Source organism: Spermophilus citellus (genome assembly GCF_964194105.1).
Source record: "Spermophilus citellus genome assembly, chromosome: 5".
NCBI lineage: Eukaryota > Metazoa > Chordata > Mammalia > Rodentia > Sciuridae > Spermophilus > Spermophilus citellus.
The window spans coordinates 58625122-58641674 of NC_138186.1; the positions used below are offsets into that span (position 1 = coordinate 58625122).

The 16553-nt window shown below is 36.9% G+C and overlaps 1 protein-coding gene across 7 annotated transcripts in view; it reads left to right on the forward strand.

Annotated features, from left to right (window-relative positions):
- UBR2 (ubiquitin protein ligase E3 component n-recognin 2) overlaps positions 1-16553 on the forward strand; it is a 126790-nt gene that overhangs the window by 99682 nt on the left and 10555 nt on the right. For 3 of the 7 annotated variants that reach the window (XM_081296003.1, XM_081296002.1, XM_081296008.1), the window contains 10 exons: positions 137-240; positions 879-957; positions 4683-4831; positions 5224-5279; positions 8930-9026; positions 9267-9334; positions 10577-10712; positions 11427-11517; positions 12896-13026; positions 14358-14466. In XM_081296003.1, the coding sequence (XP_081152129.1) occupies positions 137-240; positions 879-957; positions 4683-4831; positions 5224-5279; positions 8930-9026; positions 9267-9334; positions 10577-10712; positions 11427-11517; positions 12896-13026; positions 14358-14466 (1020 nt within the window). The remainder of the gene's footprint in view (positions 1-136; positions 241-878; positions 958-4682; positions 4832-5223; positions 5280-8929; positions 9027-9266; positions 9335-10576; positions 10713-11426; positions 11518-12895; positions 13027-14357; positions 14467-16553) is intronic. The other 4 variants (XM_081296005.1, XM_081296004.1, XM_081296007.1 and 1 more) reach the window with 3 other exon arrangements.

Here is a 16553-nt window from a genome sequence, read left to right on the forward strand (position 1 = left end):
AGCAAATTTCCTCTTGCCTTTAAAAAAAATTTTTTTGAAATGTGTCAAAAGTACTTACCTGTGATGATTTAAGAAGTCTTTTGTATATTTAGTAACTGTAAATAAAGTACTAAATGTTCTCTATAATCTTTTCTAGCAGGTCAAATTTTTCAGACCAACCAAATCTGAGTCAATGGATTAGAACAATATCTCAGCAAATAAAAGCATTACAGGTTCTGAGGAAAGAAGAAAGCACTCACAGTAAGTTCTGGTAACCCATTTTCTTTATTTTTTTCCTATGAAGTCTGAAATGATTGGAAAATACATTTTCAGAAGAAATCATTTAAAAGAGAAAGATTCCATTTAAAAATTTGATTCATTTTAATTTTCTTTGTCTTAATAAACTGAATTTTATCTTACTGCGTTACTTTTCATACCTTAAAAATATACAAGCTCATGGGAATTTATGGAAAATACTTCCCACTTAATCCATTTTGTCAATAATCTTCTGGGATGAAGGAGATTATTAAAAAGCTAACTGTAGTTCATGGTGGGCTTTATTGTTAGCTGCATCAAAGACTCCCCAAGTTTCATAGAAGGTGCACTGCACTTATGACTTTGGAGAAACAATATGAGCAGAATTTATATCATTGGTTTTCACAAAAACAAAATAGCATATTCTTTTGACTCTATCACGAGGAAAAGCCTAAGTAATTGAAGAAAGTACCTCATTCAACCAAAGCAATGGTATTTTTCATGCTTTATATGGATATTATGCCAGTGTTTATTAATGGAACATTTTTTTCCTGGTTTTTGTTTTTGTTTTTTGCCTACATGACCGAAACATAGAAAAGTGTTGCGATCTATTAAATAATGGTATAAAATGCCTGTTTCTATAGATACTGCCTCTTCAAAGAATTCAGAGAATATGGGTGAATTACAGCTCCCTGAAGGGTTCAGGCCTAATTTTCAACCTAAGTGAGTATATTATTTTACTTCTTTTATATTTAGTCCATTTGAAATTAAGTCAGCAGGTAGAAGGAATATGATTTGGCAAGCTAGAAAGCAAATGTTACAGAATATGGATCTTGAATACTGATCTTGAATTTCAGGATGATATTTGTTTCAGTATATTGGAAAAAAAAAATCTAAACCATGTGGCATGTTTGACTCTTATCAACCTCTTCTATTTTGCATTGCCAACTTCCTGCAATTTCCATCTAAGGATCCTTGATATCTCATCAGGACATATAACTCCACAAACTACTCAGTTTCCCCACTAAACTCTGACTTCCATGTTTCTACTATGGATCCACAAACTCTTAGTAACCCAGGATCAAAATCAGTATTTTCAATCCTGTTTTTACCCCATAGCCAATTAATTACAAAATGTATAGATTTTTTTTTTTTTTAATAGAGAGTGAGAGAGAGAGTGAGAGAGAATTTTTAATATTTATTTTTTAGTTCTCGGCAGACACAACATCTTTGTTGGTATGTGGTGCTGAGGATCGAACCTGGGCCGCGCGCATGCCAGGCGCGCGCTACCGCTTGAGCCACATCCCCAGCCCCAAATGTATAGATTTTTAACTAGACTACTTGGTTCAGTTCCCAGCACCAATGCTTGTTAACTGCAACTTTAAGCAAATTGCTTAACCTCTTTAAACCCCAATTCCCTCATCTGTGAAGTAAGGATGACTCATAGTTATTATGAGGGTAAGGTGACATGCATGTATAACCACCTGGAATCTGTCCCTGGTGTTTACTAAGTAATTCAATGAATAGAGAATTGGATGGCTTTAATAGGAAACAAACATCAGTCCTCTATCTCCCATGCTTCTCTCTCCACCCCCAATTCTGTCATTTTACTTGTCTCTTCTAGTATTTACCTCCATATTTCTAATTCAACATTATCTTTCTGTTGACTGGTAAATTATATCATATTTTGGTTAAATCAATTGTCAGTATTTAGAACTGTCTCTTCTGATATAAGTTGCATATTGTATTTCCTTTTGTCTTTCCTATAGTTAATAATTACCTTTTCTTGTACTTGATTTTATATATATATATATACACACACACACATATATATATATATGTATATACATATATATATGTATATATGTATATATATATTTCTAGCTGTTTTTGTTTTGTTTTGTTTTGTTTCTGAATGGTGCAATTGGTCTGTCAGAAGCCTGGCAATTGAGTTTATAACTGCTCAGACCTATCATACACTCTGTCCTGGAGCCCTCCCCCACATAGCTTCACAGCTCTATCCTCCTGTACCATTCCCCTTGGAGCTTTTCCCTGTTCCTGCTCCTCTTGTTTTCTAGATCATATGTCTTCATCTTTCCTTACTCCCTCTGAACTGATAGATTCTTCAGAGTCCCAAGAAAGGATACCTAGATGTTAAATTTTCATGTCTGAAGTAATGTTTATGTTTATTATTATTATTATATTTATTTTTTTATGTGTAGATGGACACAACACAATGCCTTTATTTTTATGTGGTGCTGAGGATTGAACCCGGGTCCCACCCATGCTAGGCAAGCAGTCTACCACTGAGCCACAATCCCAGCCCCAGTAATGTTTATTATATCCATAAGCTTGATTGATAATTTGTGTGTGGAAATCTAGGTTAGAAGTAATATTTCATCTAGATTTTGAAGGCATTGTTTTTCTAACTTCTAGGATCCATTGAGAAGGTAATGCCATTATGGCTTCTGTTGCACAACTTTATTACTTCTAGAAACAGTTGGGACCTTCTATCCCCAGTGTTCTGAAATTTCTCTGACATTTCTTGTTATGTGAATCTTTTTTTCATTTTTTTTTTCAAGAGAGAGTGAGAGAGGAGAGAGAGAGAATTTTTAATATCTATTTTTCAGTTCTCGGCGGACACAACATCTTTGTTGGTATGTGGTGCTGAGGATCGAACCCGGGCCGCACGCATGCCAGGCGAGCGCGCTACCGCTTGAGCCACATCCCCAGCCCTCTTTTTTCATTTATTTAGCTGTTTTCAGTAAGCTTTTTGAATCCAAAGATAGGTGTCTTTCTTTCTGAGAGGTTTTTTAAATTGTTGTTTGTACTTTCTTAGATAATTTTCTCCTTTCATTTTCTGTTCTTTGAGTAGTATTACTAACAGCTCACCATTATCCTTCTTACATGGATCCTCTAAATTTGTTTCGTATTAATTAATTAGTTAATTACCAGGAATTGAACCTAGGGGCACTTAAACACTAAGCTACATCCCCAGCTCTTTCTTATATTTTATTTAGAGACAGGAAGTTGCAGAGTTGCTTAAGGACTAAGTTGCTAAGGCTGGCTTTGAACTTGAAGTCCTGCCTCAGCTTCCAAGCTGCTGGGATTACAGCTGCCTGGCTGATTTTCTTTTAACTTATCTCTGTTTTCCCTGATATCTTCTTCTTCTTCTTTTCTTCCCCCCTGCTTGTTTTGATTTATCTCTTTGATGTTTTTAAATGTTAGTTGATCTTTGGCAGTAAGGAGGTCATTGGATACTTGATGGATAAGTTAGAGCTTGTTGACTTGTGAGCCTCACAGCCAGGTGATCAAGCCATCACTAGTCTCACTTGTGTAGAACAACTTGCTCCTTAGAATTCTTCACTGGAAAAAGCAGTCTGTGGCAGTGGGTATGCATCACTGAAAGAGGGCTAAGGGCCCCATAGTTCATTCTGTAGACTTTTGTCTGTTGCCTTGTTTGCAACTTTATTCCTCCCAGCTGCTGACCCAAAGAGCAAAACTCCTCTCAGGCAGGGACAGTGGGACAGTTTGCTGTCCCTGATTATTCTTTTACATATAATTATCTCTAAATACATGTTAAATGGTTCATTTCCTATATGGGAAAGAGCGTTTAAGAAACTGAACTGTTGGGGGATGGGAATGGGAAAGATAGTGGAATGAATCAGACAAAACTTTCCTATGTTTTTTTTTTAAATATATTTGGTTTTTAGTTGTAGTTGTACACAATATCTTTATTTTATTTATTTATTTTTATGTGGTGCTGAGGATCAAACCCAGGGCCTCTCATGTGCTAGGCGAGTGCTATACCACTGAGCCCCAGCCCCAGCCCAACTTTCCTATGTTCATATATGAATACATGACTAGTATAACTCCACATCATGTACAACCACAAGAATGGGAAGTTTTATTCCATGTATGTGTAATATGTTAAAGTACATTCTACTTTCATGTATAACTAAAAAGAACAAACTTTTAAAAAATAAAGAAACTGAACTCTTTCACTGGGCACAGTGGCACACACCTGCCATCTCAGCAGCTTGGGAGATTGAGGCAGGAGGATTATAAGTTGAAGGTCATCCTGGGCAATTCACAAAACCCTGTCTGAAAACAAAAAATTTTTTTAAAAAGAGATGGGACAGGGGCTGGGGATGTGGCTCAAGTGGTAATGCGCTCGCCTGGCATGTGTGGGGTGCTGAATTCGATCCTCAGCACCACATAAAAAAATAAAATAAAGATGTTGTGTCCACCGAAAACTAAAAAAAAATAAATATTAAAAAAATTTCTCTCTCTCAAAAAAAAAAAAAGAGAAATGGGACGTAGCTCAATGGTAAAGCACCTCTAAGTTCAATCCTTGGCACAAAAAAAGAGAGAGAGAGAAAACACTGAATCATTTTTATTGATGTGTACAACTTATTTTGAACTACTACTGTATATATCCATTTCAGGAATCCTTATTCTGAGAGCATAAAGGAAATGCTAACAACATTTGGAACTGCTACTTATAAGGTGGGACTAAAGGTTCATCCCAATGAAGAAGATCCCCGGGTGCCCATAATGTGTTGGGGTAGTTGTGCATACACCATTCAGAGCATAGGTAAGAGACTGATGGTCATTTCTCTTTTAAGTCACAAGCATACATTGATAGGAATTCTGTGTAGAGTCCTGGTTTTCAATGAGGTGTTAAGAGTAGACAACAATATGGAGAAATAATAAGTATAGTATACTGACACAATGCTAATTTGACACTTTAAAAATTAACCACAGCAACAGAATTGGTTTTTTATAGCAGTTATATTACAGTGTCTTATAAACTAAGGGAATATGGCTTTATTTTTACTTTTCATATGAAATTCTTATGAAAGTCTTAAAGATTTCAAAACCTGACAATATTATGCTTTCTAAAGAAAGGGTTGGTTTTGCACTTCGATGCTCATAACAAAATGTATGCATAGCAAAATTATCATCTTAATCATTTTTAATCTGCAGAAAGAATTCTGAGTGATGAAGATAAACCATTGTTTGGTCCTTTGCCATGCAGACTGGTAAGTTATGAGTTTATTCAATTCAAAGGATGAAATGGAAAGTAGGTGGTTCTACTTCTTTTAAACTTACAAACCTGAAAGTTTTTTTAACCGTGCCTTGATACCTTTCAGAGTAAAATCCTTTTTTTTGGGGGGGGGGGTAAAGTTATCAAAGAAGTAATGTTTGTGACTAACTTGTGTGTTTGTGTGTTGCTGGGGATCAAACTCAGGGCCCCAGGATGCCAGACAAATGTTCTACAACTGAGCCACATCCCCAGCCCATTATTTAACTTTTCTTGATATTTCTAGAAGTAAAAATGAATTTCTAAAGTAACTATAACTCTTTTCATCTGAATCTCTTGCTTAATTAAGCACTTGAAAAGATAAAAAGAAACTAAAACCAAGAGTACATGTTCTTGAGGTATTCAGTGCTGTAATTGGAAATAACAGAACACACCCTCTACCACATTTGGCCACTTTTATAAATAAATAAATAACATATAAGTAAGTACAAATTCATGTTGAACTGGGTACGAATAAAATGAGGAAGGGAGTACAATCATGGCTTATAATCATAAAAATGCCTTTGAGAAAAAATTATCCAATTTTATTCATTTAGAATCACCTGGGATGTTTTGAGAAATACCAGGCCCTATTCTAGGTCACTTAAACAAGAGTCTCTGGAGATGGACCCCAAGCATTAACATTTTTTTAAAAGTTCCCAGGAGCCAGTACTGAGGACCAATAATATAAGGACCTCATCAAGAAACAAAAACCAATGTAGAAAATATAGTTGTCAGTCATCACCTGTTTAGTTTGCTGGCTTTGTTTTCATTGCAAACACCTAGAATCTCAGAACCTTTTTTAAGGTTTTAGGAATACAGATTTTGCATTAGAGGTTCTCTGCTATTATTGGGCATTAAAACCCTCTCTTGAAATTTTAAAAAATATAGAAAGCTAGCCCCCTTCAGACTTATTAATTAGAATATTTAGGAATATTTGTTTTGTTTTTGTGGTGTTGGGGATTGAACTCAGGCCTTCTGCGTGCTGGGCAAGTGAACTACCAACTGAGCTATGTCCCCAGCCCTTTTGGAGTAGAGTCTGAGTTGTATCTTTATGTAAATCAGCAGAATGGGGAGTTCACATCAGTTTTTTTTTTAAATAGGTATAGATGTATGCAGTACCTTTATTTGATTTACTTATTTTTATGCAGTGCTGAGGATCGAACCCAATGCCTCACACGTGCTAGACAAGTGCTCTACCACTGAACTACACCCCCAGCCCCACATAAGTCTTCATTAATGTGATATGATTGATATGACTATCAGATTATTGTTGACTATAAGGTATTTTTTACTGTAGTATAAGAATTGATAGAGCTGGGGTTGTGGCTCAGCGGTAGAGTGCTCACTTAGCATGGGCGAGGCCCTGGGTTCAATCCTCAGCACCGCCAAAAATAAATAAATTAATTAAAGCTATTGTATCTAACTACGACTAAAAAATAAATATTTAAAAAATTAAAGAAGAATTAATAAATATGTTGACTATTAAAAAGGCAATCATAAATGTATAGTACAGAGTTTTTCCAGTTTTATTCTGTTCATATTGTTTTATTATAATATGTAAAGTGTCTTAAGCAGACTTCTGAGAACTCTTTTTTTTAATATTTATTTTTTAGTTGAAGTTGAACACGATACCTTTATTTTATTAATTTTTATGTCGTGCCAATGATTAAATCCAGGGCCTTGCACATGCTAGGCGAGTGCTCTACCGCTGAGCCACAACCCCAGCCCCTTCTGAGAACTCTTTAAGATGCTCTTCAAGCTCTATCTTCCCTGGCATACCTCTCAGAGCCATATGCTATAAATTAAGTATCTCTTTTCAGTGACAACTACCACCTTCAGTTGTCTCCTTCCTCCTCCTCTTCCTTTTCCCACCTGCAAAGCTTTAAACTTCTTGTGAGCAGAAAAAGAGTGAGTTTACTTTTCAGTGTTTATTGAGCCAAACAATACAGAAAATTTGAAAAATAGAGAATAAGCAGGAAGAAAAAGAGCATCAACTTCACCCCTGTCCACATTTTTTTTTTAAAGAGAAAGTGACAGTGAGAGAGAGAATTTTTAATATTTATTTATTTATTTTGGTTTTCGGCGGACACAACATCTTTGTTTGTATGTGGTGCTGAGTATCAACCTGGGCCACAAGCATGCCAGGCGAGCGCGCTACTGCTTGAGCCACATCCCCAGCCCAATGTCCACATTTTTTTATGAACATATTTATACTTGATTATTATTTTCCTGTAGTTTTGTACCGGTTGTATTTTTCACTTTCAATTAAGAGTTTTCTCATTCTTGCTACTTAGTCTTTTTTTTTTTAGTTGAACATGGACATAATACCTTTATTTTATTTATTTTTATGTTGTGCTGAGGATTGAACTTAGTGCCCCGCACATGCAAGGCAAGTGCTCTACCACTGAACAACAACCCCAGGCCTACTACAGTGGGGAGGCAAGAGAAGCTGAGCAGCTCGCCCAGACTGGGGGACCCAGGGTCCAGAGCCAGGTGTTCCCGGGCTCCGGAGCCTGTCCCTCTCCACACTACTTAGTCTTAAAAACAGTTTTTTTGTGTGAGTGTGTGTGTGTGTCTGCCTACACCTTGGTTTGTGTATACATCTTCTTGTACAGTTTCCCCAATATTTGAAGTATTTCCTATACTTTGGAGTATCTTTTTAGAATAAATATGAGGAAATACGGCATCAGCTTCTTGGGAGAGTTTGTTGCTGGCTAGCTGTTGATACATGTACTGGTATTCTTTTCCAGAGAGAACTGGCAACATGATGGCAAGGAAATGACTCTTTTTGGGGGGGGGGGTGAGGGAGGTGGTGGTGTTGGGGATTGAACCCAGGGCTTTGTGCATGCTAGGCAAGCACTCCACCAACTGAGCTATTTCCCCAATGAGGAGATGACTCTTTTTGATACCATGGATTAAAACCCTGGGTTGCTTAACCCCTGAGCAACATCTTCAGCCCTTTTTGTACATTTTATTTTGAGACAGGGTCTCACCAAGTTTACTTAGGGCCTCAACTTCCCCAGCTGCTGGAATTACAGACGTGTACCACCACACCCAGCAAGGAGATGACATTTGTTCATTCAGGATATAATTAGATATTTTCCATACTGTTCATTCTGCTAAAGACATGTCATGAACTAGTTGTGGTGACATATGCCTGTAATCCCACCTACTTAGAGACTGAGGCAAGAGGATCAAAAGTTTGAGGCCAGCCTTAACAACTTAGCCAGACCCTGTCTCAAAATGAAATAGAAAGGTCTGGGTGTCACTTTCCTGTAATCCCAGCTTTACAGGAAGCTGAGGCAGGAGGATCACAAGTTGGAAGCCAGCTTGAGCAACTTAGAAAAACCTTGTCTCATTTTTTTTTTAGAAAAGGGCTAGAGATGTAACTCAGTGGTAGAGCAATTGCTTAGCACGGTGAGGCCCTGGGTTCAATCCCCAGTACTACAAAGAATAAAATAATAAATTAAGATGTCATAGATTCATTTTCCTACCATCTATAGTGATGCCATTGTATATACAGGTGGGCTTTGAATTAGCATTTCTGAAAGAAAAGGCTACATCTTTTGTTGACTTTTGATAATTGTGTCAATTTCTTTATTTCAGGATGACTGTCTCAGGTCACTAACAAGATTTGCAGCAGCACATTGGACAGTGGCATCACTTTCAGTGGTACAAGGGCATCTTTGTAAACTTTTTGCATGTGAGTATTAGTATGTTTATAATATATGATATGGAAATGTCTTATCTGAAATTTTGTTTTCAGCTGTATAACTTCTCAGAAATGAAATATTTGGTAGTACTGTTTTTTGCTAAATGTGAGCTCTGGCTCATTAATTCATATATAACTTGCAAAAAGATAAATTAAAACTATGTTTTATGCCTTTTAACATACGTTGGCATATGAAATGTGCTAATGAATTATTTTTCTTTAAATCTGTAGCATTGGTGCCTAATGATAGCTATGAAGACCTTCCATGCATATTAGATATCGACATGTTTCATTTATTGGTGGGTATTTTACAGTTTGTTAAAGTTCTCTTTATTGTTAACTTTACCTTTGGTTTGGTGAGTAGTATAGAAGCATAGAGAAGGTGTTATCTATCATATGCTATTATTCTTACACTTCTCTATATAATTTTTTTATGAGGAGCCTTGGAAAGAAAATATTTGGGAATCTAGTTGACAGACTTGATCTGTGTATCTAGACATCCTCCTTCTCTTATTTTACTCTGAGGCTAAGGTCATTAATTTAGCCTGTCTGTGCTTTTTACATATAATAAAGAGGTAAAAATAATAGCAGCAGCCTAAGGGCTACTGCTGGTTCATAGAGTTTTTTTGTGCATTTTAGCAAATCTGTCAGATACAATCCTGTGGTTTCACTGCTTAATGACAGACAGTTCCTTTTTATGATTCAGGGAGAGGGACAGCTACCGAGCAAGTGCAGTGTGGTACCAGGATGCATAGCTTGCCAAGCAGTAGGTGGCCAGATTTCAGCCCCCACCTCAGGTGGGTTGCCTTACACAGGTTCCAGAGTGCACTGTCACATAGTGCAGCCCAAGTGTTGTCCCCGTAATCTCTAGATTCATCAATATTTCAGAACTTCATGGGTTAATCTATATACAGATTATATTTTAAGGACTATAGACACATTTTAAGGAATATAAACCTAAAATGTCAGCTGTTGTTATTATTTCCACTGCTACTGCAAACACCATTGTTGGCAGCACCATACCAGGAGCAGGGGACTAGCATTGTATACCTACCTGCTTTCACATACACTCAGATTTGTCCTCAATCCCTACTATTTCTTTATTCCAAATTTCTTATCTCAAGTTTACCAATAGAAAAACTGATGCTTGGAGGTGTTAAGTTGTCCCAAAGCTCATACTTTTTCCACAGTTTGCTCCCTTGAAAACTTTCAAGTGTTTTATTTCCATTAATAATAAGCTTTTTGTGTCGGGCAGTGGTGCAAGCCTGTAAGTCCAGTGGCTCAGGAGGCTGAGGCAGGAGGATTGTGAGTTCAAAGCCAGCCTCAGCAATTTAGTGATACCTTGTTTTAAAATTTTTAAAAAAGGGCTGGGTTGTAACTCAGTGGTAAAGTGCTTCTAGGTTCAATTCCCAGTAACCTCCCCTGCCTCCACCCTCATCCCCCCAAGGGGGGCCTAAACTCAGAAGGGATTATGGTAAGAAAATGGGAGTGTGTTTAGCTGTGAGGAAAGGCACTGACTGATGTTCTGCATTGGTGTCTAGGTGGGCTTGGTACTCGCTTTCCCTGCCTTGCAGTGTCAGGATTTTTCAGGGGTCAGCCTCAGCACTGGAGACCTCCACATTTTTCATCTGGTTACTATGGCACACATCATACAGATCTTACTTACCTCATGTACAGGTAACTCTTCCTTTTTGTCTTCTTGAATTTTCTCAGTTTAAAAAATGTTAGAGGAGGGCTGGCTCAGTGGTAGAGTGCTCACCTAGCACATGTCAGACACTGGGTTTGATCCTCAGCACCACATAAAAATAAATAAATAAAATAAAGATATTGTGTCCATCTGTAACTTTAAAAAAAATTAATACTAGAGGAAAAAGTATTTTGGGTGAGAATATATAAATTAAAATTGGGTTTTGTGCTTTTTCTGTTTATTCTCATGTAGAAGTTTTGAAACAAATTTCTTTCTCCTTTTAAAATCCCCTTGCAATGTAAATGTTTGTACTTTTGTTTTATTTCATAAGTTCATCAACATATGAGTACCAAAACAGTGGAGCCCCTTAGAATTTTATGTTTAAAATGCCCCCCCTTTTTTTTTCACTTGTATGTTTGTTAATCACTGTTAAGTCATGTATTACATTCAAACTTCCTGGTTTTTCATATCTTTAGGATGATACTTTAGCTGATTTCAACCATAGTATGTCAGCTGGCTTGCTGATCTGGTGGAGATCAATAGAGTGCTCACACTTTGAAGGATTAAAATTCTGTATAGTTTGTGAGAATACTTTGTTATTTGTGAGTGTACAAATATATTTAAATGCTTAACCTATGTGATCATCACTCCATTTGACAACACAGTAGGAAAATACAGAGTGCTAGTATTTCCTTATCTTTCAGAAGAGAATGGCATGGATCAAGAAAATCCCACTGGTGAAGAAGAATTAGCAGTTCTTGCTTTGTATAAAACCATTCACCAGTATACAGGAAGGTGAGATTATAATCTTTATATGATTGACTAAATATGAAAAAGGAATGTATTTGTTAATTAGGAGAAATTGCATCTATTAACATGTTTTAAAAGAGAATAGAGACTACTGCAGTGGCATACACCTGCAAACCCAGTGGCTCAGGAGATTGAGGCAAAAGGACTACAAATTCAAGGCCAGCCTCACGATGTAGTGAGATCCTTTCCCAAAGTAAAAAGGGCTGGGGGTATATAGCTCAGTGGTAGAGCACTCCTGGGTTCGGTCCCCAGTACCATACACACACACACACCAAAAAAAAGAAAAAAAATAGAAGAAGAAGAAAAAAGAAAAAGACAGGAGTACAATCTCTAGCACTATGGGTATACTTGTATAATTAGAAATAACGTAGAAAAGGGTAATCGTATATAGCGCTTCCCACATTTATTTGTCTGTGGAGCCCTTCATTTTCCCAGAGGATCTTGCGCACAGAGTGCTGGATAGATGTATTTTGGAGAGGTACTTTTCTAAAACACACATGATCACATTGGGAATTTGAATGCATATTTAACTAGCTTGGTATGTTTTTTAAGGTAATATTCAGCAGTAGCAGGAATAATGTGAAATTATTAAAACATCACATGATGTTGGAGTTACTGTGATTTGGTGCAACAGTTTCACTTGGCTTTTAACTCTGTATGTCAAGAACCTAGGGCGGGATATAGCTCAGTTGGTAGAGTGCTTGCCTAGCCTGCTCAAGGCCCTGGGTTCAATCCCCAGCACCACAAAAACAAACAATGAGAACCTATAAAATGTTTGTTCTTTGACTACAGTGTCTCATTTCTGAGTATCTACACTAACAAAATAATCTAACATATAGAAAAGTCTATAAGTATATAAAGACATATATTCTAATACTATTTACATTAGCCAAGAATTGAAAATAATCTAAATGTTTGCATATGGAGGAATAGTTTGGTGTAGGTTATGGTTAATGCGTTTCAAAATATTACCAATGTAAAAAAAATATTGCCAATGTATTAAAATTATGGCATGTAGTGTTCTGGAAAGCATGTTAATCTTAAATTTCATATGTTATATTTATAATTGTATGAGACAAATTCGTATGAAAATAGTTTTCTGGCATGATGCCTACTGGTAGAAGATGCTGGAATAGTTGATGGTTTTTCAATTTCCAGACTTTTTTAATGTGGCTAAGTTACTTTTGTAAATTTTTGTAGCAGCATTGGAGGCTACATAACTAGTTGGTATCCTGTCATAGTCAAAGTTACTACTATTAGCCTATTAAGCCACTCCTAAGCATATATGTTCTGTTTTCACGCTGTGCTTTAACTAGAATGATCTTTTCTTACTAGATTTCCTAATAATCATTTTCTGTTGCAGTGCCTTGAAAGAAATACCTTCTGGCTGGCATCTGTGGAAGAGCATCAGAGCTGGGATCATGCCTTTTCTGAAGTGCTCTGCATTGTTTTTTCATTACCTAAATGGAGTTCCATCCCCACCTGACATTCAAGGTAATGTCTCATTTCTTTTCAAATGTAGGAAATGTTTGTACTCTTTTCACAGTTTAGAATAAAGCTGACCGTGCCTGTAATCCCAGCGGCTTGGGAGGCTGAGATAGGAGGATTGCAAATTCAAAACCAGCCTTAGCAATGGTGAGGTGCTTAGCAACTCAGTGAGACCCTATCTATGTTCTTGTCTACTTTTTATTTGAATCTCATTAAATGTACTTTTAAACTTCTGTGTAAATATTTTTGCATTTGCTAGCACTCCCATAAAGACTGTAGTTCTCCTTTCAGGTATTAAATTGTTTGATTGTGTGGTTCAAAACTGTGTTCCTCAGATTTGAAAAAGTGAAACAATTGTATGTGGTTTTTAATTTGAAATGTATGGCATTAAAATTCAGAATACCATAACTGCACATAAATTTGATTTTAAGGTGGGAATTCATTTGCTCTTTCAGTTGTTTTCTATGTTCTCTTTTAATTTATTTAATAAAAGTAGTATAAGTGTTCATGTAACTGTGCTCTGATAGTACCTGGCACTGGTCATAGGATGCCTGCATGTAACTGTCTAAAGGTTTTTTGACAGGCATCTCTATTCTTTCAGTTGCCCAGGCACCATTTAGAATAATCCAAAATATTTATTTATGATTAGAGTTAGTATTTAAGGTCATCTCTCATGATACAATCACTTTAATTTTAAGTTTTTTTCTAATTTTTTAATTCTATTTAGATATACAACAGGAGAATGTGCTTTGACATATGATACATACATGGAGTATAACTTATTCTAGTTAGGATCCCATTTTTGTGGTTGAACATGATGTGGAGTTACACTGGTTGTTCATTCATATATAGGCATGGGAAAGTTATGTCCCATTTATACTATTTCCACACACTTCCCTTCATTCCTCTTTGTCTAATCCAGTGAACTTCTATTCTTCCCTGCCCTTATTGTGTGTTAGCATCTGCCTAATAAAATCACTTTATATTTCTGTACTACCATAAACTTTTCCAGAACACCATACGTTATTTTTGTCATTTAAGGTTTACAGTAACCCTCTGAAGTAGATTGTGCGAGTGCACTGTTTTCCAAATGTTTTATATAGCTGCTATGCCAGGAAATTGTGACCAGTCTTTGTAGGAGTCACCTGATTCTACTGTTCATTGCATCATTTTCCATAAATCCCTTCCATGTGCCATTCTGTTAACCTACCAGTTCTATACCTAACAAATATGAACTCTCAGATTTTACTTTTTTAAATTTTTATTTAAAGCTCTGCTGTTGCTTATTCCCATGCAGAATGTTGTTTTATGATTATTCTTTTCTTCTACATTTGCAGTTTCTGGACTAAGCCATTTTGAACATTTATGTAACTACCTTTCCCTACCAACCAACCTCATTTGCCTTTTTCAAGAAAATAATGAGATAATGAATTCACTGATTGAAAGGTAATGATTATACATGATGCTTTTCTTCATTATATTAAATAGTTATATGAAACAAACTAATTTTTCACATATATGGCAAAATTCTCAAATAGTGAGCCAATAAAATTCAACACATAAAATTTGTACTATAAGATTTAGTAGTTTTTTATGCTGGGCATGGTGGTACACACCTGTAATCCCAGCAACTCAGGAGGATGAGTGAGAGGATAATAAGTTCAAAGCCAGCCTCAGCAAAAGCAAGGCACTAAGCAACTCAATTGAGAGCCTGTCTCTAAATAAAATATAAAGAAGGGCTGGAGATGTGGCTCAGTGGTTAAGTGCCTCTGAGTTCAATTAGTACATTTTAGCTAAGTATTTGACTTTTAAAAAGGATAAGGTTTTTGCCAGGATAATGAATAAACATAAACAGATTTGCATGGAAAGGGAGTCATGGTAGGAATGCTTTTTTTATTTTGAGACAGGGTCTCATTGAGCTGCTGAGACTGCCCTTGAAAATGTGATCCTCCAGGGATAGGATTGTGGCTCAGCAGTAGAGTACTCGCCTAGCACATGCAAGGCCCTGGGTTAGATCAATAGCACCACATAAAAATAAATAAATAAAATAAAGGTATTGTGTCCAACTACAACTAAAAAATAAATATTAAAAAAAAAATGTGGGGCTGGGGATGTGGCTCAAGCGGTAGCGCGCTCGCCTGGCATGCATGCGGCCCGGGTTCGATCCTCAGCACCACATACCAACAAAGATGTTGTGTCCGCCGAGAACTAAAAAATAAATATTAAAAATTCTCTCTCTCTCTCTCTCTCTCTCTCTCTCTCTCTCTCTCTCTCTCCTCTCTCACTCTCTCTTTAAAAAAAAAAAATGTGATCCTCATGCTGTAGCCTCCGAGGATCACAAACATGCACCATTAGGCCCAGCTTGAAATGCTTATTTCATTATGTGAATTTATTTGTTAAGGACTCTGTTCCATAGATTTTTAAAGCTAAAAGAAACATTAAGGATTATCTTCTAGTCCAGGATTCTCACTTTGTGTTTGAAAACATTGAAGTCTAGAGGAATTGACCTATCAATCCCGTGAAGTTAGTGACTGAGTTAAGATATACGGCTATTTTGCCCACAAAATGTGTAAATCATAAATCTGATAAGAATGAATAGCCATGCTGGGTGTGGTGGCACATGCCTATAATCCCAACGGCCTGGTAGGATGAGGCAGGAGGATAGCTGTACTGTCCCAAACCCTTTCCTCTCTCCTCCCTGCCTAGGGAACAGCTGTGCAGGTGGCTGGCGCCTCTTACCTTTAGCCTGGATTTCCACTCACTCTGAGGGACAGTCCACAGCCCGCCTGCCCTCCTCCTTCCTTTGGATTCCTCAGCCTCCCAGAGACCAGTCCAAGTCACCTTAGACATGCTCCTGGTTCTGGTAGGCTGAGTCAGGAGGATAGCAAGTTCAAAGCCAGCCTCAGCAAATAAGTAAGGCACTAAGCAATCAGCAAGACCCTGTCTTTAATAAAATGCTAAATAGGGCTGGGGATATAGCTCAGTGGTTGAGTGTCCCTGAGTTCAATCCCCAGTACCGCCCCCTCCCCCCCAAAAAAAAGAAAAAAAGAATTAATAGCCAGAACTCCTACAATTGAACATTATTTAAAAATAATAATTTGGGCTGGGGTTATAGCTCAGCGGTAGAACACTTACCTAGCATATGCAAGGCACTGGGTTCAATCCTCAGTACCACATTAAAATAAAGGTATGAACAGGGGTTGTGGCTCAGTAGCTGGGGTTGTGGCTCAGTGGCAGAGCACTTGCCTAGCATGTGTGAGGCACTGGGTTCGATTCTCAGCACTGTGTATCAATAAATAAAATAAAGGTCCATTGACAACTTTAAAAATATTAAAAAAGAGAGATCATTTTTTAAATAAATAAATAAAGGTATTGTGTCCAACTACAACTGAAAAAAATTATTTTAAAAAGAATATTTTATTTTTTTAAATGGGAAAAACACTTACATAGGTATTTTTCCAAATCAGACACACAAGTGGCCAATAAGCATATGAAAAGATACACTTAGTCATTGTAGAAATACAAATCAGGAG